We start from the raw sequence: 25594 nt of genomic DNA, 5'->3' as shown, positions 1-25594 counted from the left end.
CCAGAAACGGGACGAAGACCAAATCTATATTTCTTATTATAAATCACAACATCACAATAGTTGTTGTCGAAGTATGGACCCTCCACCTCCCTGCCCCTCCCCATCCCACCCCATCCCCCAGCAGCATCTGCATCACCTGGAAACTTGTAAGAAATGCAAATTCTTGGGCCTCACTCCAGACCTACTGAATCAGAATCTCTGGGGTAGGGCCCAGCGATCTGGTTTTAACAATCTGCTCCAGGTGATTCTACGGCACAATGAAGTTTGAGAACTACTGCACTACTGCACTGGAAAAACCAGAATCATTTAGAGTTGAAATTCCAAGAAAAGAGGTAAAGAAAGCTCTTATTTCAGATTAAGGCCTAATCCAGACTACTTACAAGGTATACACTTTTCTAAAAATCTGCTTCCTTTTTCAATGTCCTTTTGCCTCTGCTTTTTTTTTTTAACTGCTTTATTGAGGTATAAGTTATATACAATAAATTCACCTATTTTAAGGGTACTTTCAACAACTTTTAGTAAATTTACAGCATTGTGCAACCATCACCGTAATCCAGTTTTATAACATTTCCATCACTCTAAAAGGATCCCCTGTGCCTGTTCGCACTCCCCCATTCTCACCCACAACCTCAATTTTTAAAGCCTTAGCACTCAGCTTCCTACAACCTCCTCGGCAGGAAGGTTCACCCATCTGCAATCCCTCTACTCATTTACCACTCTCCTTCCTTTGGCCAACGGAAGCTCAAAGTCAACTGAGATGTGCCGGCATGTATGGACCCTTACACTAACCCCACTTACCTAGAAGTTCCCCTCCAATTTTGGGAGATGGTTTAGTAGAGTGGTTAAGAGCATAGTCTTTGGAGTCAGACAGCCCTGGGTTTACATCCTAGTTGTACCATTTACTACCATCTGTGTGACCCTAAGCACATTCCTTAACCTATTTGATTTTTTAGAGGATTGACTGTGATAATGTATGTAAAGCATTTAGCAGAGTGCCTGGTATGCAACAAGTGCACAATAAAAGCTCGATGTTATTTGATGAGGGCTTCGCAGGGTCAAACAGCACCTCCCCTGCTGGCTCTGCTAGCACAGAATGAATGCAGCACAGGGTAAGTTTCTCATACAGCAAAAAAATGAAGTAGCAACCTGGCAAACTGACTAGTTAACTAGTTATATTCAAATGAACACTCTTAATAAGCTAAGGCACAAATATAACAGCTTAAGAATGTGAATGAACTAAACATATTTAATCCATCTGTCCTTTTTGATCCAATTATGAACCAGCAGATACTTCTTCTAATGTAAAATCTCAAAGCATCTCAGAATTATTAATTCTACCCAGAAAAGACATTCTCTGGACACTGGAGACCCTAACTTTTCAATGCATATAATAAAAACTTGTGATAAGAATAGGCATATTTAACTAAGAATTACGAGTATTTCCTTGGTGCTTACCAGAGCAAAAGGAAAAAGGAAAATTCTCACCTTTTGACTTTTAATTTGTTCTACTACAACCATCACAGAGGGGAAAAGGAGCTGGAACTGCAAAGGAGAGAATAATTAGGATGGTATATAATCAAATACAAGGAAAAAAAATTAACTCACAAAATGCCTTTGTTTTTAAATAGTCCCACTTAACATAAAGATGGCAATACCACAGAACAGCCAAGATCCAGTATCCTAAGGCAATTTGCTACAGGGGTTGGCTGCAGATAGAAAGAGAATGGCAGACAGAAGCAGTTTCTATGTTTGAAGCTAGCATAATTGCTAATACTGAGGCCAATCTAGAGCATTAACATCACACAGTAAGTTTTCACTAAATTTGGAACTTTTCAAACAGTTCTGATCTAGGAAAGCATACAAAATATCAAATGCTGGGCTCTGAATCCAGAAGGAAAAAAGTTCTCAAAAATAATATTTTAAGTTAGATTATTCTAATGATATCAACAGATTCCAAAGCATTTTGTTATCTGGGCATACCTGATCTAAGGAGTAATTGACATGTGATATGGAGAGATGGGGGTCAGCCAGGAACTGCAACAAAAAAACACTCTGATTATGGCTCCATATAAAATATCTTGAATCTATTTCTTCTATGAAAACCGGAAGCGAATGTGAGAGTAGGCTTAGGGTTCATTTTAGGGTATTGAGAATTGATCATTTATAGAAGATTATTAATGTTGATTTTCAGGTGATAACAAAACCAAAGCTAGGGCTCTTCCAAACTCACTCAGGAACCTTTGCCGTGATCCACTTGCCAGTTTGATCATGGCTTGGGCAATCACAGAGAGCACACTTACCCTCCAGCCACGCAGAAAATAGCTCATTCTTAACCACCTGACCATATCAAAGGGCATTACAAATCAGGAACATGTCCTCATCTGCTGTCCCAGAGGTGTTCCCTCCCGTATTTCTTCTCACCTCTTGTTCCAAATCAAGCAGTGCTTGGCGATAAGGCTGCAAAACTGAATCCAGCCCCGTGCAGAAGGCCCTTAGGTAGATTCCATGTGACCCACCTTGGCCCTGCTGAGATGGATGGTGATCCTGAAATCAAACAAAGAGAAGTCAACTTTTCAGCTCAGACCCTGAAACCCAAGGAAGACATTATCCTTTATTAATGGCATTTTTTTGTTTAAATAATTCCCTATCAAAGCAGTGCTTCAATGAGAGGAAAACCTGACTGAAGAGACCTTTTAAAATGTGATAATGTTTTCATTTTCCAAGTGGCTCAGATGTTACAAACAACCAGGTATTACTCCATACTGTCACTAGAGGTTTTCCAACAACTCAATTCTAACCTTATAACTTCTAGCTTAAATCCCTTTGGTGGTTTCCCCTTGCCCCAGAATAATATCTAAACTCCTCTACATGGTATACAACTTCTGGCCCTTACTCTCTCTCTAAAATTATCTTTAACTGCTTCCAACTTCACATCTTCATTTACAAATTACTCAGCAGTTCCCTGAATGTGCCTTGTTTCTATCTCTCACCCCTGTGAATGAGTGTAGTCTGCTTGTAACTCATGTTTGTGACAAATACCTACTCTTCCTGCAGGACCCAACTCCAGCATCTCTTCCCTGAAAAGCCCTTTCTAACCCTCCCTAGGGAATTAATAGCTCCCCTTTGTTGCTTTCATAGCATCCCTGTTTAGTGCTGGAACTGAACTTTTGTTTATCTGTCCCCTCACTAGACCAAGAGCTTCATGAAGCAAGGGCCCATACTTTGTTCATCTTTGCATTTCATTTCCTAGCACAGTTCTTTGAACAGATGGTAACTATTTACTGAATAAATAAAATGACCTCAGTCCTCCTTCTAACAACCCTTCTCCTGCCTAGATGGCAATTCATCAAAAACACGAACCTGATAGCCAACGTGGGGAGTTAGAAGACACTCACCAAGAGGCTATTAACAAATATGGTTTGTCTTTCCAGAAAGCTGCAGTTTCTTTGTAAAAGCATTCTTTTTCTACACAGGGGAATTGCAGTTAACAGTTGACTAGAGGCCATGATGACTAGCCTTTCTGGCTATGTACTGATTTGCATGGTCAGGCTCTGGTGGTGGTAGATACCATAGCAGAATTCAGCAACAAATGTGGTAGGAAGCTTGGGCTCAGAGGTTATAAGGCACACTGTAGCCAGAGGATGCTGCAGAGGATACTAGTAGTTCCTGGAGATAAATGTTCCCAGCTATAATAAGAATAGCACAGGCATAGGGTGAAATAGACCAGATTGGCTTACAACCAGGTGATTTTGCTTTGGTTGTGTCATTCCAGAGAACTGAATGTCTTCATTTATCACAAAATGAAAGAAAAAATGAGACTGCTTTTACTTTTCAAAAAAGAAAAAGGTACTACAAATATCTTTAGAATTTGGGAAAGTAGGAATTCACATGTAAGATCCACATAGTCACATGAATATAGGACAGGTTTGGGTTTTTTTAAGTGTTATATACAAACACTTAAAGAGCCCTTTTCATCTATATTAATATGTATACAGGTTCCAACTTGGATCATTGTGTTCTCATTATTATGACTTCATAGCAAACTGGCACTGATTAGGTTTTTTTAAATATAAATTTATTTATTTATTTTTGGCTGCATTGGGTCTTGCTGCATGTGGGCTTTCTCTAGTTGCGGTAAGCAGGGGCTACTCTTCGTTGCAGTGCATGGGCTTCTCATTGCGGTGGTTTCTCTTGCTGTGGAGCATGGGCTCTAGGCACGCAGGCTTCAGTAGTTCTGGCACATGGGCTCAGTAGTTGTGGCTCGCGGGCTCTAGAGCGCAGGTTTAGCAGTTGTGGCTCACAGGCTCTGTGGCATGTGGCATCTTCCTGGACCAGGGCTCGAACCCATGTCCCCTGCCTTGGCAGGCGGATTCTTAACCACTGCACCACCAGGGAAGTCCCTGGCATTGATTAGATTTTAAATTCTTTTCTCTGCAACAAAATCTGTTTGAATCAGAATCCCTGTCCCAGAGATGAAAATATAAGGCATTATTCTCTGACTCCTTTGTCCCATAGGTTACCACCAAGGGCCTGACAACCAGTTTATATAACAGGGGCCAGGTGGTACTGACTGCATTGTTTCAGAAAACTATCCTTCCTTTTCCTTTCTAGAAGTCTCTGCCTTTCTCTTCAACCAGAATCATTCTTTCCACTGGGAAATAGTCATCATTGAATCAGAGTCACACAATGCAGCAATCTTCTTACTTACCACTGACAGAATTGCAGACTGTTAAAAGTAAAAAAGAACTTTAAAATTTCTCTTAAAAAAAAAATTTGAGTGTCTACTATATGCCAGGCCCTTCGCATGAATTGCCTTGTTTAATCCCCACAACCCTATTAGATAGGTACTATCTATCCCCATTTTATAGGTAAGGAAACTGAGGCTCAGGTTACTGCTGAGCAGTCTATGGCCAGTAAGTGATGGACAGGAAACAAATCTTTGGCCACTACACTATAAAGCACTGACTTCCAATTAATTTATATTAATCAATAATATTTATTAAGTCTTACCACATGCCAAAACCTTCTCCAGTTTAACTCTTATTTACAAATAAGAAAAAGGAAGCCTGAAGATTTTAGTTGCCTGCCTCAATGTAACTACGGTAGTTAGAAGCAAAGTGGCAAAGGAATTTTAAATAATGCTTTGTGTTTTCACCTCTGGGACTGGAACTCTGGTCCAGCTCAAACTGATTTAATTCAGGTCTCTTAAAACTTGGGCAAAGCATACTTTCTCTTACATCCATCTGCCTAAATTGGTCCCCATGTATATTTTCCCCTTGTTTGAGGTACAGTCACCTTGCCTTCACTTGAATAATTCCAGTGATGAGAAATTCATAACTTCTTGACACTTACATCACATGAATTACCAATGGATTCACTGAAAGCTTAACATAGCTCCAGTGAGGAGCACTGGAGGTGTACGTTCCCTGAGAACAGGAACCTACCTGCTGCTGCACATGGCCCGTGTACTGTTCAATGAACTCGGTGAAACGAATGTAGTCTGTGCCCAGCCGGCAGAGTCGATTCAGGACACTGGTTTCACTGGGATGGAGAAATGGGAAGTCCTGTGACACCTGCAGGAGAGGAATAATGTTAAAAACGCTGATGCCCGCTACTCACTGCTCACTAGAACGATTGTCTCCCTTTGCAAGATGGCTATTTAAGACTGGTAAGTTCTAGATAACAAAAGTATTTCCAAATCACTACAAAGACGTTGTTCCCCAGTCCCAACTTAGTTATTTATTGAAATAGGCAGTAATGCATGGTAAAGAATTTAAACAGTACAAAATGGTATACATGAAAAATAAGTCAACCTCCACAGAGGCAGCCACTACTACCTGCTTTTTTTTTTTAATTTTAGTATAAATATTATATTGGTTTCAGGTGTACAACATAGTGATCCAGTATTTTTACAGATTACAAACCATACTAAGTTATTATAAAAGACTGACTAGGGGCTTCCCTGGTGGCACAGTGGTTAAGAATCTGCCTGCTAATGCAGGGGACACAGGTCCTATCCCTGGTCTGGGAAGATCCCACATGCTGCGGAGCAACTAAGCCCGTGTGCCACAACTACTGAGCCTGTGCCCTAGAGCCCGCGAGCCACAACTACTGAGCCCACGCGCAGCAGCAATGACCCAATGCAGCCCAAAATAAATAAATAAATAAATTTATTTAAAAAAAAGACTGACTATATTCCTGTGCTGTACATTACATGCCCGTGACTTGTTTATTTTGTAACTGGTAGTTTGTACCTCTTAATACCCTTCACCTATTTCATCCCTCCCCCTATCCCTCTCCCTTCTGGCGACCACCATTTGTTCTCTGTATCTATGCATCTGTTTCTGTCTATGCATATGTTTGTCTGTTTGTTTTGTTTTCTAAATTCCACATATAAGTGAAATCATAAAGTATTTGTCTTTCTCTGTCTGACTTATTTCACTAAGCATAATATCCTCCAGGCCCATCCATGTTGTCACAAATGGCAAGATTTCATTCTTTTTCATGGCTAAGTATATTACCTATTCCTTATGGAATCTTCCTGGGATGGTCTATAAGGATATATGGGGTTTTTGATCTGGTTGCAACGAAGTCTCTTAAGCAATATTGCTCACTCTTGGTTCTGCAGATTCCAGAGGTTTCTCAGACATATTCTTAGGATTTACAAATTCTCTATGAAAATTTAAATTTTGTTTTCATTTTGATAAAAATGTAAAATTAACATAGCATATTATAATCTGTAAAAGCACCTTATAACTGGACATATAATTTAGTGTCCATATTTTCATTTGTATTTTTAATTTAAATCATGGCCAAATGATAGCCTAGTATGGTATGTAAAGATTTCACAGCAGTTCAAGCAGAAAAATAGTAGTGGGAGAATGTATTCATTCAATCAACTAAGAAAAAAGTCATAGCAAAATATACATAAAGTTACCATTTTAGCCATTCAAGTGTACAGTTTAGTGGCATTAAGTGCATTCGCTTTGTTGTGCAACCATCACCACCATCCATCTCCAGAACTTTTTCATCTTCCCAAACTAAAACTCTGTACCTCTTGAATGATGACTCCCCATTGTTCCTTCCCCCACACACCCTGGTAAGTACCCTTCTAATTTCTGTCTCTATGAATTTGACTACTCTACAATATTTATCCGTTTGTGACTGGCTTATTTCACTTAGCATAGTGTCTTCAAGGTTCATCCATGTTGTAGCATGTGTTAGAATGTCTCTCCTTTCTAAGGCTGAATAATATTCCATTGTATGTACATGCCGCATTTTGTTTATTCACTTCATTTGTGTATGGACATCTGAGTTGCTTCTGCCTTTTGGCTATTGTGAATAATGCTGCTATGAACATGGCTTTACAAATATCTATTTGAGTCCCTGCTTTCACTTCTTTTGGGTATATACCCAGGAATAAAACTGCTGGATCATTTGGTAATTCTGTGTTTAATTTTTGGAGGAGTCACCATATTGTTTTCCACAGGGACTGTACCATTTTACATTTCCACCAGCAATGCACAAGGGTTCTAATTTCTCTACAACCTCACCAACACTTGTTATTTCCTGTTTTTTTGGTAATAACCATCCTAAAGGGTATAAAATGATATCTCATTGTGCTTTTTTTTTTTTTTTTTTTTTTGCGGTACGCGGGTCTCTCACTGTTGTGGCATTTCCCATTGCGGAGGACAGGCTCCGGACGCGCAGGCTCAGCGGCCATGGCTCACAGGCCCAGCCGCTCCGCAGCATGTGAGATCTTCCCGGACCGGGGCACGAACCCGTGTCCCCTGCATCGGCAGGCGGACTCTCAACCACTGCGCCACTAGGGAAGCCCCTCTCATTGTGCTTTTGATTTGCATTTCCCTAATGATTAGTGATATTGATCATCTTTTCACTTGTTGCCCATTGTATATCTTCTTTGGAGAATCAACCAACTTTTAGTGACTACGTACTTATCCCAGGCACTGCGCTAACATTCCAAGATTAAATAGTGAACAAAATCAGACATATTTACTACTCCCAAGGAACTCAGAATATTTCACATTCATATTGTATTTTGTGGAAGCCATCTTTATGTGACAGTAACTGTAGTAATAAATAGGCAAAGAAGAATTTTTCTGTTACTGATTCCACAATAATTTGATTAGGAATCCATTTAATGTAGATTTTAATGACACAATGTTAACCATATCTTCAAGTTAACAACTTAAGAGGTAGCATGACATAGTCCTTAAGAACTTGATCTCTGGAGCCAGACTGCCTAGGTGTGAATCCCTGAGTTGCCTCTTACTTGCTTGAAATCTTAGGCAAGCAATACCCCTCTGTGCCTCAGTTTTCATACCTATAAAGATGATAATTGTGAGGATTAAATAAATTAATACATGTAAATCACATGTGCCAAGCACATAGCAAGTGCTCAATACATGTCAGCAATTTTTTATTATTAGGACAGCTCTACTCAGTTATTAAGTGATACTCCTATTAAAATTGGCATTTGAGGGCTTCCCTGGTGGCGCAGTGGTTGAGAGTCCGCCTGCCGATGCAGGGGACACGGGTTCGTGCCCCGGTCCGGGAAGATCCCACGTGCCGCGGAGCGGCTGGGCCCGTGAGCCATGGCCGCTGAGCCTGCGCGTCCAGAGCCTGTGCTCCGCAACGGGAGAGGCCACAACAGTGAGAGGCCCGCGTACAGCAAAAAAAAAAAAAAAAAAATTGGCATTTGAGCAGTGTTTGTTGGCAGAGTTTTAGAAAAGTTCCAGGTCTGGTTACTCTGAAACAACAAACGATACCTTAAAGTTATTGGTACCATTTGGTACAACCTACTTATATGAACAGGCATTCTCTTCATTAGAGTTAACTGAAGTCAAAATAGAAAACAGAGAGCCAGATCTGCAGAAAAGTCATTCTACCATTTAACTCAATGCTGACAATTTAGTTTTAGCAAAACAACAGTATATATTACATTAGATCAGTGGTTCTCAGTGGGGGCAATTTTGCCCCCAAGGGACATGGTAATGTCTGAAGATATTTTTGGTTGCACAACTCAGGGGATACCAGTGGCATCTAGCAAGTAGAGGCCATGGATGCTGCTTAACATCCTACAGTGCACAGGACGGCCCCCACATTATCCAGTCCAAAATGTCAGTAGTGCCAATGTTGAGAAGCTGCATTAGATTAATGTCAATTTGAATTGATAAGTTTGGTAGTTTTATTTACTTTGTAAAAATAACTGGTTTTACAGTTGTTAAAGAGCAATATGCTTGAGTTTATACTTAGCTTAATGTGTATACATATTCAATATTACAATAAACTTATTTTTATCAACACTGGGCATTCATGACCATTTTTCCCTTTATCGAAATGTGAAAAACACCGTTCTGCAAAAAGTATGCAATATTTGCTGATTTTGGTGGAATTTTTTTCTTTCACAAATAGCTTAATACCTAGTATGTGGCAGAAACTGTACTAGGTGCTCCTGGTACATCTATGAAGAAGACCACTGTGGTCTTAGCCCCCATGGGCAATCTATGTGAGAGAAAGACTAAACATAGGTAACAACAATAAATAATATGAATTGTGATGTCCTATAAGGGAAATAAACAAGTTGCTGTGATAGAAAATAATGGCATAAGGAGTATACTTAAAGAGGTGGTCAGAGAAGGTTTTTCTGAGAAGTAACTTTAAAGCTGAGAACTTAAGGAGGAAAATATCCGATTGAGACTATTTTATAAGAAAAAAAGGAAGGCAGCTATTGTTCCCATATTCTTTCGTCTCTTTTTACTTCTGACAGTCAGGCACAAACAATTACCTCCTGAATATTTTTCTCCTATATTCCTGGCATTGTGCTAGTTTTACAGAAGAAAAGAAACAATAACAAAAGCAATCTGTTTGATTTATAAGTTTTATAGACCAAGAATGTATATTTTCTGTTCCTCTACAGCCTATACTACCAATTCTCATAGGAACAGGCATGACTTTGTGATCAGACAGAGCTAGATTCAAATATTGCCTTATCAAGACTAGCCACCATAAAGTTCTCTGAACTTCAGTTTGCTCATCTGTAAACTGGGGCCAACAATACCTAAGTTACTAAGTTATGGAGATGATTAGATAATATTACTGGAAGCAGGAGTAGAAAAGAGTGGTTGAGATATTGGAGCCAGACAAAACTGGGTTCAAAAGGAAACAGAAGCTTTAAATGACACAATAGACCAGATAGATTTAATTGATATTTATAGGACATTCCATCCAAAAACAGCAGATTAGACTTTCTTCTCAAGTGCGCACGGAACATTCTCCAGGATAGATCACATCTTGGGTCACAAATCAAGCCTCAGCAAATTTAAGAAAATTGAAATCATATCAAGCATCCTTTCTGACCACAATGCTATGAGATTAGAAATGAATTACAGAGAAAAAAACGTAAAAAACACAAACACATGGAGGCTAAACAATACGTTACTAATAACCAAGAGGTCACTGAAGAAATCAAACAGGAAATCAAAAAATACCTAGAGACAAATGACAATGAAAAAACGACAATCCAAAACCTATGGGATGCAGCAAAAGAAGTTCTAAGAGGGAAGTTTATAGCTATACAAGCCTACCTCAAGAAACAAGAAAAATCTCAAATAAACAATCTAACCTTACACCTAAAAGAATTAGAGAAAGAAGAAAAAACAAAGCCCAAAGTTAGCAGAATGAAAGAAATCATAAAGGTCTGAGCAGAAATAAATGAAATAGAAACAAAGAAAACAATAGCAAAGATCAATAAAACTAAAAGCTGGTTCTTTGAGAAGATAAACAAAATTGATAAACCATTAGCCAGACTCATCAAGGAAAAGAGGGAGAGGACTCAAATCAATAAAATTAGAAATGAAAAAGGAGAAGTTACAACAGACGCTGCAGAAATGCAAAGTATCCTAAGAGACTGCTACAAACAACTGTATGCCAATAAAGTGGACAAACTGGAAGAAATGGACAAATTCTTAGAAAGGTATAACATTCCAAGACTGAACAAGGAAGAAATAGAAAATATGAACAGACCAATCACAAGTAATGAAATTGAAACTGTGATTAAAAATCTTCCAACAAACAAAAGTCCAGGACCAGATGGCTTCACAGGTGAATTCTATCAAACATTTAGAGAAGAGCTAACACCCATCCTTCTCAAACTCTTCCAAAAAACTGCAGAGGAAGGAACACTCCCAAACTCATTCTATGAGGCCACCATCACCCTGATACCAAAACCAGACAAAGATACTACAAAAAAAGAAAATTACAAACCAATATCACTGATGAATATAGATGCAAAAATCCTCAACAAAATACTAGCAAACAGAATCCAACAACACATTAAAAGGATCATACACCATGATCAAGTGGGATTTATCCCAGGGATACAAGGATTCTTCAATATATGCAAATCAATCAATGTGATAAACCATGTTAACAAATTGAAGCAGAAAAACCATATGATCATCTCAACAGATGTATTAAAAGCTTAACAAAATTCAACACCATTTATAATAAAAACTCTCCAGAAAGTGGGCACAGAGGGAACCTACCTCAACATAATAAAGGCCATATATGACAAGCTCACAGCAAACATCATTCTCAATGGTGAAAAACTGAAAGCATTTCCTCTAAGATCAGGAACAAGACAAGGATGTCCACTCTCACCACTATTATTCAACATAGTTTTGGAAGTCCTAGCCATGGCAATCAGAGAAGAAAAAGAAATAAGAGGAATACAAATTGGAAAAGAAGTAAAACTGTCACTGTTTGCAGATGACATGATACTATACATGGAGAATCCTAAAGATGCCACCAGAAAACTACTAGAGCTAATCAATGAATTTGGTAGTTTCAGGATACAAAATTAATGCACAGAAATCTCTTGCATTCCTATACACTAATGATGAAAAACCTGAAAGAGAAATTAAGGAAACACTCCCATTTACCATTGCAACAAAAAGAATAAAATACCTAGGAATAAACCTACCTAGGGAGACAAAAGACCTGTATGCAGAAAACGATACGACACTGATGAAAGAAATTAAAGATGATACAAATAGATGGAGAGATATAGCATGTCCTTGAATTGGAAGAATCTATATTGTGAAAATGACTATACTACCCAAAGCAATCTACATATTCAATGCAATCCCTATCAAATTGCCAATGGCATTTTTATGGAACTAGAACAAAAAATCTTAAAAGTTGTATGGAGACACAAAAGACCCCGAATAGCCAAAGCAGTCTTGAGGGAAAAAAACAGAGCTGGAGGAATCAGACTCCCTGACTTCAGACTATACTATAAAGCTACAGTAATCAAGACAATATGGTACTGGCACAAAAACAGAAACAAGATCAATGGAACAAGATAGAAAGCCCAGAGATAAAACCACGCACCTATGGTCAACTAACCTATGACAAAGGAAGCAAGGATATACAATGGAGAAAAGACAGTCTCTTCAATAAGTGGTGTTGGGAAAACTGGACAGCTACATGTAAAAGAATGAAATTAGAACACTCCCTAACACCATACACAAAAATAAACTCAAAATGGATTAGAGACCTAAATATAAGACTGGACACTATAAAACTCTTAGAGGAAAACATGGGAAGAACACTCTTTGACATAAATCACAGCAAGATCTTTTTTGATCCACCTCCTAGAGTAATGGAAATAAAAACAAAAATAAACAAATGGGACCTAATGAAACTTCAAAGCTTTTGCACAGCAAAGGAAACCATAAACAAGACGAAAAAACAACCCTCAGAATGGGAGAAAATATTTGCCAACGAATCAACGGACAAAGGATTAATCTCCAAAATATATAAACAGCTCATGCAGCTCAATATTAAAAAAACAACCCAATCCAAAAATGGGCAGAAGACCTAAATAGACATTTCTCCAAAGAAGACATACAGATGGCCAAGAAGCACATGAAAAACTGCTCAACATCACTAATTATCAGAGAAATGCAAATCAAAACTACAATGAGGTTATCACCTCACACCAGTTAGAATGGGCATCATCAGAAAATCTACAAACAATAAATGCTGGAGAGGGTGTGGAGAAAAGGGAACCCTCTTGCACTGTTGGTGGGAATGTAAATTGATAAAGCCACTATGGAGAACAGTATGGAGGTTCCTTAAAGAACTAAAAATAGAATTACCATATGACCCAGCAATCCCACTACTGGGCATATGCCCAGAGAAAACCATAATTCAAAAAGACACATGCACCCCAATGTTCATTGCAGCACTATTTACAATAGCCAGGTCATGGAAGCAACCTAAATGCCCATCGACAGATGAATGGATAAAGAAGATGTGGTTCATATATACAATGGAATATTACTCAGCCATAAAAAGGAATGAAATTGGGTCATTTGTTGAGACGTGGATGGATCTACAGACTGTCATACAGACTGAAGTAAGTCAGAAACAGAAAAACAAATATCGTATATTAACGCATATATGTGGAACCTAGAAAAATGGTACAGATGAACTGGTTTGCAGAGCAGAAATTGAGACACAGATGTAGAGAACAAACATATGGACACCAAGCGGGGAAAGCAGCGGAGGGTGGTGGTGGTGTTGTGATGAACTGGGCGATTGGGATTGACATTTATACACTGATGTGTATAAAATTGATGACTAATAAGAACCTGCTGTATAAAAAAATATACATATTATTCAAGTCATCCAATGATGGAATGACCCAGTTGACTGTATGACTGATTTGACCAATAACAGAGAGATGTGAGTAACAACAACAACAAAAAAATTAAATAAAAATTTAAAAAAGACATAGTTTGAAAGTAAAAGGAAGGAAAATGACATACCATACAGTAAACATAAAAATCTGTTTTTCTGTCAGGTTTGGCTATGTTACTATCAGACAAAGTAGGTCTCAAGAAAAGAATTATTACCAAGGATAAAAATAAGGCTCAACAAAATTCTGAAAATTTGAAATCTGACAGTTTGTTCTCTGACTATAATGCAGTTAAATTAGAAATCATTAAGATATCTAGAAAAACCCCTCCAAATACTTGGAAATTAAACAATACAAATCTAAATAACCCATCAGTCAAAATATAAGAAAATAAAATAACAGGCATGGATTTGAATTTCTACTTCATCACTTACTATCTTTGACTTTCACAAGTAACTTAACTTCACTTTGCCTCAGTTTTCTCATCTTTAAATCTAAGTAAACTGGTTAAAATCACTCCTAAATCTTAAAATATATCAGATTTGTATTTTGTTTCAATCCCACCACCAATAACGAATGCAGATTATTTTCAATGGTAATAACAGCAATAAACTCTATATATACATAGAGGACACTATTATTTTTAAAATACCCTTTAGATGTGGAAAGATGTTCAACATCCCTACTTATTAGAGAAATGCAAATCAAAACTACAGTGAGATACCACTTACACCAGTCACAATGGCCATCATTAAAAAGCCTATATAAAAAAAAAAAAACTGGGTTCAAGACCAAGTTTGCTAATCGCTACGTGATCCCTGACACCGGGAGTTAATCTCTGAAATGGAGATAGGTGGTTGTGAAGATTAAATGAGATAAAGCATATAGCACATAGCCCTTCCCCCTCACACATTCCTGGTTACATGAAGGCCCCCCTCCAAATTCTCCTAGTGCAGAAATTTCCCGGGCGAGGTGTAATAAGGGAAACACTCTCACTTTTTCGTCCAACAGAACTGGCTGAACCCTTATTGTGCGTCAGGCACTATGTATTTGGACTAGCTTTCAAAACTCAGTTTAAAAGCACATACAGGGCTTCCCTGGTGGCGCAGTGGTTGAGAGTCCGCCTGCCGATGCAGGGGACACGGGTTCGTGCCCCGGGCCGGGAAGATCCCACATGCCGCGGAGCGGCTGGGCCCGTGAGCCTGCGCGTCCGGAGCCTATGCTCCGCAACGGGAGAGGCCACAACAGTGAGAGGCCCGCGTACCGCTAAAAAAAAAAAAAAAAAAAAAGCACATACAATTACTGAGCCCTCCGGTTACCTGCCCAGGGACAAGCCCCCCACGCCTCGGGCCCTGCAAGCCCCGCCTTGTCGGTCCCTCAGACTCCTCCCCTTGGCACTAGCTCGCTCCACCCATTCCGCTCTCGCTAGTTCCCGCGCTCTGAGGCGGACAGTACCTGCAGGCCACTCCGCTTGTTCCAGGTGAAAATGGACCCTGGGTACCCGCTCAGAGCCAAGAGCAGTTCGTGGATCATTCCCACGGCGGACCGCGAGTCCCTATATCCGTCGCACCCTCCTCCAGAGCCTCACCAGGCGACCAAAGAGGCGAGCGCTCCCTCTACTACACGCGCACAGGACCCCGGGAAGGGCAGTTCCTCCTGACTGTACCCGCCGAGACTACTGCTGAGGAGAGCTGACGGGAAGCCGGGAAGAGGTCGGCGCGCCGCGTCCCGGAAGTGAGCCGCGCTCGCCTGGGCCCACTTGCAGGCTCCAGCCGGTGCTCCGCAGGAGTCGCGGGAGCTTCCCTCGCGCATGCGCCTCCAGCGCCCGGGTCGCCCGCTCGGACTTCCGGTTTGGGAGCTGAACTGGAAGGCTGGAGAATCCGGGCTGGAGCCCTACCCCGAGTGGGTGAGGCTAGCCCGCGGTCAGAAATGCGGGTGGGTTGAGTGACAGCCCGAGAAGGAGAAGCTCCCAGGGGTGGGTCGGAGGGTGCTCTCAGGGCGCTTAGCCCGGTCGGAGGCCTCTGGAGGGGCTCACGACGGCTTTCGAGAGTGACCTGGCCGGAGGGAGAGAAGACAAAGAGGCCGGAACCCCGCATCCGCGAACCTTGCAGCCCTCGGAGCGCCTGGCCAGCACCCGAGCTTGTCCTCAGGAGACCCATGACTACTGCCTCTTCGGACTCCCACTTTCCACCAACTCAGTGGGACTCTCCCCAAGCCCACCCGGCCCTCGCTTCAGGAGCCCAAACCAACTTCTCTCAATGCGCGAGGTTTCCATTCAGTAGTTCCCGGCTATTTACTGAGCGGTTACTTTTGCTGTGAGGGAGAACAAAGACCCAGTATTCAGTACTTGATTTTTGTTTGGGGTGGGAATTGGTAGTGGTGGAGTCCGAGTGGGCGGGGCGGACGGAGAGGGCCCGGGGAAGGACGGCGGAGGTACTGGGGGAGATCAGCTGCGACCCGCTGGACAGAGGCTTTTTGTTGCCTTCAGCAGGATGGTGACATGCCTTTAGAACCTCTCGAGCTCCCATATGGTTCGAACACACTATGCTACACTGGTCGGGGGAGCTTCAGTGGGTCAGATTTGGGGGAGGTGGGAGAGGAACAAACAGTACTTTCTATTCTTTGCTGCTTACCCGGGCTGCCCTGCAAGTCTCCCAGAAATGCAGCTTTTGAATGGTCTCTCACCTTCATGCTCGGTTTTGGCTTGCTGTCCTGAAGTTGGTGCTACGTGGAGCATCTGCGAAGTCAGGCCAGCTCTGGCAAGACTTCAGACATATGAGTATGTTCCTTCTGATAGTGCCATCTCTCTCTATCCTAGGAGGAAACTCTTCTTACAGAGAGAGACTCATCTGCAGGTGATTCTCCAAGGACATGAGAAGATGGGTGTAAGCTGTGGAACCTAGACCCTTAAGTGGAGGGAAGCTGCTTTCTGCTGTGAACGATGGCCAAACCCACCCTGAGAGGGAATGGCACTAACTCTGAGACCTTCCGACAGCGCTTCAGGAGATTTCATTACCAGGAGGTAGCTGGGCCCCGGGAGGCTTTCAGCCAACTCTGGGAACTTTGCTGTCGGTGGCTAAGGCCGGAGGTGCGCACCAAGGAGCAGATTGTAGAATTGTTGGTGCTAGAGCAGTTCCTGACCGTCTTACCTGGGGAGATCCAGAAATGGGTACAAAAGCAATGTCCAGAAAGTGGAGAGGAGGCAGTGGCTCTGGTGGAAGAATTAGAAAGAGAGCCTGGAAGACCTGGACGTTCGGTGAGCAGGGAGGGGGTATTCAGAAGTGTGTGACTGGGCAGGGGCAGGATAAAAAGCCAAATTAAGGCACAGTCAGATTTAAAGTGGGGCACAGTCTCCCTTGGTGATGCTTATACTTCTGGTCCTTTAATAGGTAACTTTTTCAGATAGAGCTTATCGGGAGATGCTACCTGGGTGTACCTTTGCTAGGTATCATAACGAGTTATTCATAGTTTCATAGTTTTTTACTTAATAGGGAAGAAAGGGGAGTTATTTTTTAGCCTGGAGTCGGGTTTACTATTTTGATCTTTTTCTTTTGTAGTTCCAGCTGCTCTAAGCCAACAGTAATGGACTAAGAAAGACCCTTGTTCACTATTAACCACCCCCCGCCCCAACCCTAGCCATGTCCCAAAAGGATGATTTCTTTTGGGGTAATAAATAATCTCCTCTGGGAATACCCCTCATTATGACCTTGCAGTGACAATTCATGGGGGTTGTTTCTAGGTCACAGTCTCTGTGAAGGGGCAGGAAGTGCGCTTGGAGAAGATGACACCCCTGAAATCATCACGAGAGTTATTAAGTGTTCGGCAGGAGTCAGTGGAACCCCAGCCCAGGGGTGTACCCAAGAAAGAGAGGGCAAGAAACCCAGACCTGGGACCACAGGAGCAGATGAACCCAAAGGAGAAGCTCAGACCTTTTCAAAGGAGCGGTGAGGAGTAGATTTATATGGGAAGATAGGATGCCATTCTAAATTGGGAAGTAGGGTTGGGAGTAGTGAGTGGGAAAGGGATTTCAGGAAAGAGTGGAAATAGAGTATGCAGTGTTGGGGACCTCCTGAAGGCATATAGTTTAGCTCTCTGCTGCAATTCTTATATTTCCTCTTTTGATAAGTCTGCCAGAGGATGGCTCCCTAGTTTTTCCAGAACTTGGAATTTCTTTCCTCCTGGTAATGATGACACTACGTCAGTATTTTCTAGATAAAAATTCTTTTCTATACTTGAAAGCACATTTTCCTTTTAGTCATTTTCTTTCTCCATATTAAACTATATTTGTTTCTTTCTGCTTTTCCCCAGAAGCTCCATTCTTCAGACCTACTAAGTTTTTGTTACTCTCCCTTGGAAACTTTAAGTTCTCCAAATAGCATGTTAGTTGTGCAGAATTAAATTATATATATTATTCCAGTGAGGGTCTGGTAGGTAGAGGCAGAGTAAGAATTTTACTTCAGAATTTCACTACACTTTCTTTCCGTATAACTCAACTAATGATTGTCGTTCACTTGATACTCCCCCGTCTCTTAGAGCTTTCCCCATTGTCTTTGTGCCTAGTTCTTATTCTTAAACTTGATTTTGTGGAACTTGTTTTTCTTCTTTGTACTCTGCAGAACTCCATTTTGTGTGTTTTTTTCTTTGATCACTTCTTTAACTTGTTGAGGTTGTTTTGAATTCTGATCTTATCTAAGACGCTAGGCTTCTCAGCCAGTCTGGTAGTGGTCTCTGTTTAGTCATCCAGATGCAATCCCTCAACTGCACACACAGACTTGCAGAATTAATCAGTTTTGAACACCTACCATGTGCTCAACACCTTGCAGGGTACTCTGCAATGAGAAAAGGTGCCTATCCTCAAAAAGCCTATAATATGATTGAGAACACAAAAGTGAACATAAATATGTGCTGAACTGAACTGTATTGAAACAATGCCAAACAATGACTTGTTACTCAATTGTGAGTACAATAGGGGTTTGGCAGAGTGGGAGACAAGGAAGGGCTGTAGCGAAGGCTTCATGGGGGCACTGATGGGTTAAATTTCGATAGAAGGGAGGGAGTTAAAGGAAAGGCACAGAGTGGTGAATAAACATGTGCTGTGTTTTGGAGAGGAGTCTGCTTTGAACGGGCCATGCCTGGTAACCACTCAGGTTAAGGTTTGGCAATACAAATAGCATATGAGCTGAGGAAGCAAGAGCCTGGAGTTAGGTAGGACAGTGACTGCTGCAGTTACCCAGGTGTGAGAAGGTAAGGGGTCTAGACTTGGATGGTGGCAGTAGGAATAAAGGATATACTAAGGGAAAAACCTTTAGAACTTCGTGACTCAGTGTGAAGGAAATGGAAGAGTTGAAGACAGTCTCCCCCTTGAAATCACTCTGAGTTTAATTCTCTGGCCCCAAGTAGAGAACTACAGCTGATCCTTGAACAACGTGAGTTTGAACTGTGTGGGTCCACTTATACATGGATATTTTTCAATAGTAATTACTACAGTACTGTGGTTGGGTAAGTCTGCAGATGTGGAGGAACCATGGATCCAGAGGGCCTGCTATGAGCTGTACTTGGAATAACCCCCACGTTGGTCAGCTGTGTAGGAGGCAGGAGGTGACTTTCCAGCAGTGCAGGACCTGCCTACAAGTGGTTAGGAGAGCTAGGGAGCAACTTGGAACAGAATTATCTGCTCTGAACACACAACAGAACGTTTTCCTCTCTTGTCACCCTGCTCTGGAAAGTAAAATATTTCTCATTTTTTGAGGTTTCATGTATTTTTCCCCACTTTCTTCAACCTGTTGAACTTTCTGAAAACATTTTCTTAGATACTTTGCTTTATAAACCTCTTGGATAAAAAAGGCAGGTCTGAACTCAGAGATGTTTTTTATGATCAGTCCAAACTATGATATCCTTTGTTTGCCTCCCTGCAAGCAGGATTTCCATTTCCTAAATCCAGTGTGGTCTCCAAGTTGGAGCAAGGAGAGCCATGGATCCCAGATCTGGGCTTCAAGGAGAAGGAATTCCCAAGAGGCAGTCACACAGGAGACAAACAAATGCATGCTGATCTGTTACCATCCAGGAGAGAGAGAAGAAGCTGGGTGGAACAGGATCACTGGGGCTTCGAGGATGAGAAGGTGGCAGGTGTGCACTGGGGCTATGAAGAGACCAGAACTCTCCTCGCAATTCTCAGTCAAACTGAGTTTTACGAGGCTCTCCGAAACTGTCATCGAAACAGCCAAGTGTATGGGGCTGTGGCTGAGCGGCTCCGGGAGTATGGGTTCCTCCGGACCCTGGAGCAGTGTAGGACCAAGTTCAAAGGTCTCCAGAAGAGCTATCGGAAAGTCAAGAGTGGCCACCCACCTGAGACCTGCCCCTTCTTTGAAGAGATGGAAGCCCTGATGAGTGCCCAGGTCATTGCCCTGCCCAGTAATGGCCTGGAGGAGGCAGCCTCTCACTCTGGCCTGGTGGGCAGTGATGCTGAGACTGAGGAGCCAGAGCAACAGGACTGGCAGCATAAGGAGGGAGAAGATGCCATGGCTGAAGAGTCTGACAGTGAGGAAGTGGGCCAGGAGGCCACCCCCCAGGACCCCGACAAGTCCACCACACCCGTCCTTTTCCGAAGCCCAAGTGGTAAGCTTTTCTTCTTGGGGTTTTAGGATTAGACTGAGGAGTTATGAGGCTGGATGTGGAGTCAGGAAGCTTAATGTCACCTGCCAGCTTTGTCACTTAGAGAACAGAGGCACTTCTTAGTCTGTGTATTTCATTCTCTTTTGTGGGAAAATCATTGAGCTAATAGTAAGTAGAGAATAATTTTAGATATTTTAAAGAAGTACACTCAGAGTTCAAGAGACTCCTGAAAAGGAGTATCATTCCTTCCATTTCTTTCTTAAAATATTTTTTCCTGATTACAAAATCACTGAAGGCTGAGAAAAACTTGGTACTGTATTATCTTTAACTAATATTTGTTGAGCACCTTATATGAACTGGTGTTTTATCTTTACTTCTCCAAACTCAAGGTCAGTTTATTATGTGTTCCTTTTTACTTAGAAGAGCATAGTGAAGGACTGCCCAAAGTTGGGGAAACATTTTGTTTCCTCTGTGAGATCTGCAACACACATTGGCATTTTAACAGGACTAAGAAGTCTTGCAGCAAGAAACCTTGCTTAACACTCTGCTGAAATATTATTTGCCTATGGAACCATTTTAAAATATCACTTATTACTGTTGATGTAATTTGTACAACCATGTTGCTATGGGAAGAGCACCAAGTATGAATCAGGAGACTTCGTTTCTAACCCTGACCACTAATCAGCTGGGTGACCTCGCACAGCTATCTGGCCATTTCACAGTTTGCGTCCTCAACTGTAAAATGTGGCACAGCAGCAGGACTACTCTAGAGTTGCAGTTCCACTGGGAACAGTTATGTGTCCCTTCCATGTTTTATTATATGTGTTGTTACTTCTGTTCTAGTCTTCTTCTGTCTTGGACTTTTTCTTTTCCTTTTTAAAATAAATAAATAAATAAATTTATTTATTTATTTTTGGCTGCGTTGGGTCTTCGTTGCTGCACGTGGGCTTTCTTTAGTTGTGTCGAGCGGGGGCTACTCTTCATTGCGGTGTGCTGGCTTCTCATTGCAGTGGCTTATCTTGTTATGGAGCACGGGCTCTAGTCACGTTGGCTTCAGTAGTTGTGGCATGCAGGCTCAGTAGTTGTGGTACACAGGCTTTGTTGCTCCATGGCATGTGGGATCTTCCCGGACCAGGGCTCGAACCCATGTCCCCTGCATTGGCAGGCAGATTCTTAACCATTGCACCACCAGGGAAGCCCCTCCTTTTCCTTTTTAAAAAAAAATTTGGGATTTCCCTGGTGGTCCAGTGATTGGGACTCTGAGCTTCCACTGCAGGGGGCATGGGTTCTATCCCTGGTCTGGGAACTAAGATCCTGCATGCTGCATGGCCTAAATTAAAAAAAAAAAATTTTTTTTTCCCCGTTTTGTCACTGGAATAAATTTCGGTAAATCACAATCATGGCACATGTGCTAGCTGCATTACTTGCAGTGAGTGGAGGGTAATGGAAGCAGTGTAATCTCCAGCTAGCTCTCAAGTGGGAGGAAGGCTCTTAGAATCTCCCTTCCCTCTCCCTTCGGTACCTTCAGGGAGCAGAGCCTGTAGTCATCCTGAAGAAGTACTGCCCAAGCTGGGATGGCCTGCAGCATTAGCAGAGCTCAGGCCAGAAGATGCTATCTGCTCTGCTTCCTTCCTCTTCCTGGCTCTGCCACTCCTTCACTCCTAAGATGGTGCATGACTACAGGTTCTTATCTTGTACCCTTCAGGTCTTTGCTATTGCTGGGTTGGCTTTTTTTGAGATTGTGGCAAGTGAAGAAGGGCCGTAAAAGGGATTGGATTAAGCAGCAGTGTGATTCTGAAAGAGACTCTTCCTTGGGATTTTGAGTCATTCTATGGGAAACTTAATTCATAAGGAAGTAGGACTGGTAGAAAAAGATTGATCAGAGAATTTAGGGATGGCTCATGGCTGACAGTGACTGATTGTGGGTCTTCTTCCCCATACCAGTTATTTTCTAATTAGGATCAGAATTCCAGAATTACCGGAAGAATGGGGAAATGCATTCTGTACACCTGCCTCAGAGTACATAATGATTGTTACAGTGATAAGGTGGAAAGGCCTCTTTTGAACAGAATGTAGGAATAAAGGTCTCTGTGAAATTGATATAGGATATAGAGAAGCAGAACATTCTGAGAGTTCGTATTGATTTTGGAAACATGAGGTGTTTTTACTTTTTCACCTAGGAGCCCGAGCTTAGGTGATTTTTCATGATGCAGATGATAGGACTGAGGAATTGAGACTATAAAGCCCTGGATTAAGTGGTGCTGAAATTTCTCTTCTGGTGGCAGGTGTACACTGGGGCTATGAAGAGACAAAGACCTACCTTGCAATTCTTAGTGAGACTCAGTTTTATGAAGCCCTCCAGAACTGCCACCGCAACAGCCAGTTGTATGGAGCAGTAGCTGAGCGGTTATGGGAATATGGCTTCCTTAGGACACCAGAGCAGTGTCGGACCAAGTTTAAAAGCCTCCACACCAGCTATCGGAAGGTCAAGAATGGCCAAGCACCAGAGACCTGTCCCTTCTTTGAAGAGATGGATGCTTTGGTGAGTGCCCGGGGTGCTGCCCTGCCCAGTGATGTCCGGGAAGAGGAGGCAGCCTTGTGTCCCACCCAGGAGACCAGTGAGGCCGAAGCCGAGAAGCAAGCCGAGGAAGCAGATGAGGCCATAGAAGAAGATTCTGAAGATGATGAAGAAGATACCGAGGTACCCCCAGAGGCTATGACCCGTGCTCCAGTCTTATTTCAGAGCCCCAGTGGTAAGATCCTTTTACTTCTTAAGGTAGATATAGCAAATAGCAAAGGGAAGGCAGTGGGATTTAGGAGAAAAATCATGAGATTGAAGACCAGAAGTGGCCTCTACACCCAGCTCTCATGGATTCTTATTGTGACCACCTTCTCTCTTCTCCATGTTTCCTGTCTATTATAAAGCAGCTAGTTTATATCCCCTATTCACTTGACCTGCCTCCTCACACTACAGCATCAATCTGAGACGGCTGCAGACTTTGTAAACTAGCCATAAGACTAGCATGTGACCTGCTAGGTTACTAGGCAGTTTACCTAGCAGGGAATCTGAAAGCCTACATTTCCCAAGTAGCATGTCATATACCCATAGATGGATGAAGTTGATTTTTAAAGTTCATTCTCATTTGTTTTTTCTTCTAGTTTCAGCTTGTACACCAGCTGTATGCTTGCTTTATTCACATATATGAACACCTGATAACCTCTTTCTTCAGACACACTTATGCAAAAGTCTGAGATTTCTGAGGGAACTGATCCTTTGAATCTCAGCTACTGTATAAGAAAAAGAACCCCAAAACGTCATTATGGCTTCCCTCCTTGTGAGGAAAATTATTCTGATTTTGGAGTCACACATATATATGTATGTGAATCTAGACTATGTTGTTTATTAGTTGAGTACCTTAGAGCAAGTTACTTAACCCTGTAAATTCGCTCATATGTTAAGACCTACCTCATAAGGTTGATGTAAATGAAGTACCACAGTGAAGCACTTAACACAGTGCTTGGGCATTTGATAAATAAGTTTTCTTTTCCAAAAGTTCTTTAGATCAGCATTCTTTAAGTGTGTTCCATAGAGCATCGATTCCATTAGAGAAGTAAAACATCGGAATTTTAACAGATGGTAGTTATTAGGGATCTAGAGCTCCCTAATTTTTACATTTAATCATCTAATGTGATACTTGCTTTACCCTGGTACATAACTGAGAAAACGGATAACTTCTAAAATTCTATTCTTATGTCAGGTTTTGAGGCTGGATTTGAGAATGAAGAGAATCTAAAACGGGATATTGCTGAGGAAGTACAACTACACAGGACGTTACTTGCAAGGTCTGAGAGGAAAATTCCCCGGCATCTTAATCAAGGTAAAGGCATTGAGAGTGAATGTAGATCAGGAAGACAGTGGGAGAAGACCCCAGGGGAGAGAAGAGGAAAACCAACATTCCCAGAGAGGAGTCTAGGTAAAGTTCTAAGTCATCAGAGACCTTACTTGGGGGAGAGACCCTATAAATATCTCAGATATGGCAAAAGCTTTGGTCCAAACTCCCATCTCATGCATCAGATATCCCCTCAAGTAGAAAATCCATATAAATGTGCTGACTGTGGGAAAAGCTTCAGTCGGAGTGCACGCCTCATTAGACACCGGAGAATCCACACTGGAGAGAAACCTTATAAATGTCTTGACTGTGGGAAAAGCTTCCGTGACAGTTCAAATTTCATCACCCATAGAAGAATCCACACAGGAGAGAAACCGTATCAGTGTGGTGAGTGTGGAAAACGCTTCAACCAGAGCTCAAGCCTTATCATTCACCAGAGAACCCACACAGGAGAAAAGCCCTATCAGTGTGAAGAGTGTGGGAAAAGCTTCAATAACAGTTCTCATTTTAGTGCACATCGAAGGATACACACAGGGGAGAGACCCCATGTGTGTCCTGACTGTGGAAAGAGTTTCAGTAAGAGTTCTGACTTACGTGCACACCACAGAACCCACACAGGAGAGAAACCCTATGGGTGTCATGACTGTGGCAAGTGCTTCAGTAAAAGTTCTGCTCTTAATAAGCACCGAGAGATCCATACACGAGAAAAGCTTCTCTCACAGCCAGCCCCTAAGTAAGCCCCTGAGGATCTATGAAGAAAACAGTCTCATTACATGTATTGAAATTGTTTAGAAAAGTCCTCCAATAGTGAGATCCATCTCCTAATTTGTGCCTGACTAGTTTAGGAAATACTCTAGAATTTACCCCACTCTTTGTTCCTATGTTTCTTCTGGATCTAGAGTCAAATTCCCAAAGCATCTTAAGAATGAAAGGAAGATTTCATTCCCTCTCCTTGCCTTTATTGACGGCAACACCTTTCCCTCTCAGTGCCTATGTTGTTCCCTTAATAGAGAGGACACAGTAGTAGATCCTATGAGTGTGACGTGCACCCTTCTTTACTCATCCTGTTATAGACTGCATTTCAACTAGAAAAACCCATCACAGCAGCATTTCATGGAGAAGTAGTAAGAATTCTCATTGAATGGGTGTAGCTCTTTATATAGCAATGGAAATGCAAAGAAGAATGACTTTTCCTGCTCACTTAACCCTGTGCTCAGAATGATATATTTGTCATGCACACTCTTCCTTTACCTTAAACAAGAGTTTAAGTGTTCAATTTGGTTCTGACCTATAAGTCATTTTGTCAAGAACCTAGGTGTGCTATATGGGGAAACAATGTAAACCTCGTATAAATACTGAGGTGTGA

General features: G+C 41.8%; 2 protein-coding genes across 12 annotated transcripts in view; one reads left to right on the top strand and one right to left on the bottom strand.

Moving 5' to 3' along the window:
• The window catches only part of TUBGCP4 (tubulin gamma complex component 4), a 49728-nt gene extending 34242 nt beyond the window's left edge, over positions 1 to 15486 (bottom strand). Inside the window, exons 1-5 of one of the 4 annotated variants that reach the window (XM_067745351.1) lie at positions 15182 to 15484; positions 5445 to 5573; positions 2422 to 2544; positions 1981 to 2034; positions 1486 to 1542 (exon numbers count right to left, since the gene is read on the bottom strand). In XM_067745351.1, the coding sequence (XP_067601452.1) occupies positions 1486 to 1542; positions 1981 to 2034; positions 2422 to 2544; positions 5445 to 5573; positions 15182 to 15259 (441 nt within the window). In that variant the 5' untranslated portion in view covers positions 15260 to 15484. Of the gene's footprint in view, positions 1 to 1485; positions 1543 to 1980; positions 2035 to 2300; positions 2341 to 2421; positions 2545 to 5444; positions 5574 to 15045; positions 15104 to 15181 lie in introns of those variants that run through there. The other 3 variants (XM_067745366.1, XM_067745356.1, XM_067745362.1) reach the window with 3 other exon arrangements.
• A 31-nt stretch (positions 15487 to 15517) lies between these two features.
• On the top strand, positions 15518 to 25547 carry ZSCAN29 (zinc finger and SCAN domain containing 29). Of its 8 annotated transcripts, none has more exons than XM_067745298.1 (6): positions 15518 to 15632; positions 16545 to 16982; positions 17466 to 17670; positions 19643 to 20341; positions 22624 to 23091; positions 24097 to 25547. In XM_067745298.1, exons 2-6 carry the CDS (start codon positions 16668 to 16670, stop codon positions 24963 to 24965), a joined length of 2556 nt encoding a protein of 851 aa, XP_067601399.1. In that variant the 5' UTR covers positions 15518 to 15632; positions 16545 to 16667; the 3' UTR covers positions 24966 to 25547. The 8 variants fall into 8 exon arrangements, with proteins under 8 accessions (XP_067601399.1, XP_067601393.1, XP_067601417.1 ...); XM_067745292.1 differs by having other exon boundaries at positions 15536 to 15661; XM_067745316.1 differs by having other exon boundaries at positions 15565 to 15993; positions 16545 to 16748.
• The last annotated feature ends 47 nt before the right edge of the window (positions 25548 to 25594 follow it).

The sequence above is a fragment of the Pseudorca crassidens genome, chromosome 1 (assembly GCF_039906515.1).
Source record: "Pseudorca crassidens isolate mPseCra1 chromosome 1, mPseCra1.hap1, whole genome shotgun sequence".
Lineage (NCBI taxonomy): Eukaryota > Metazoa > Chordata > Mammalia > Artiodactyla > Delphinidae > Pseudorca > Pseudorca crassidens.
The sequence above is the reverse complement of the archived record's forward strand: the minus strand, read 5'-3'. Positions and strand labels throughout refer to the sequence as shown.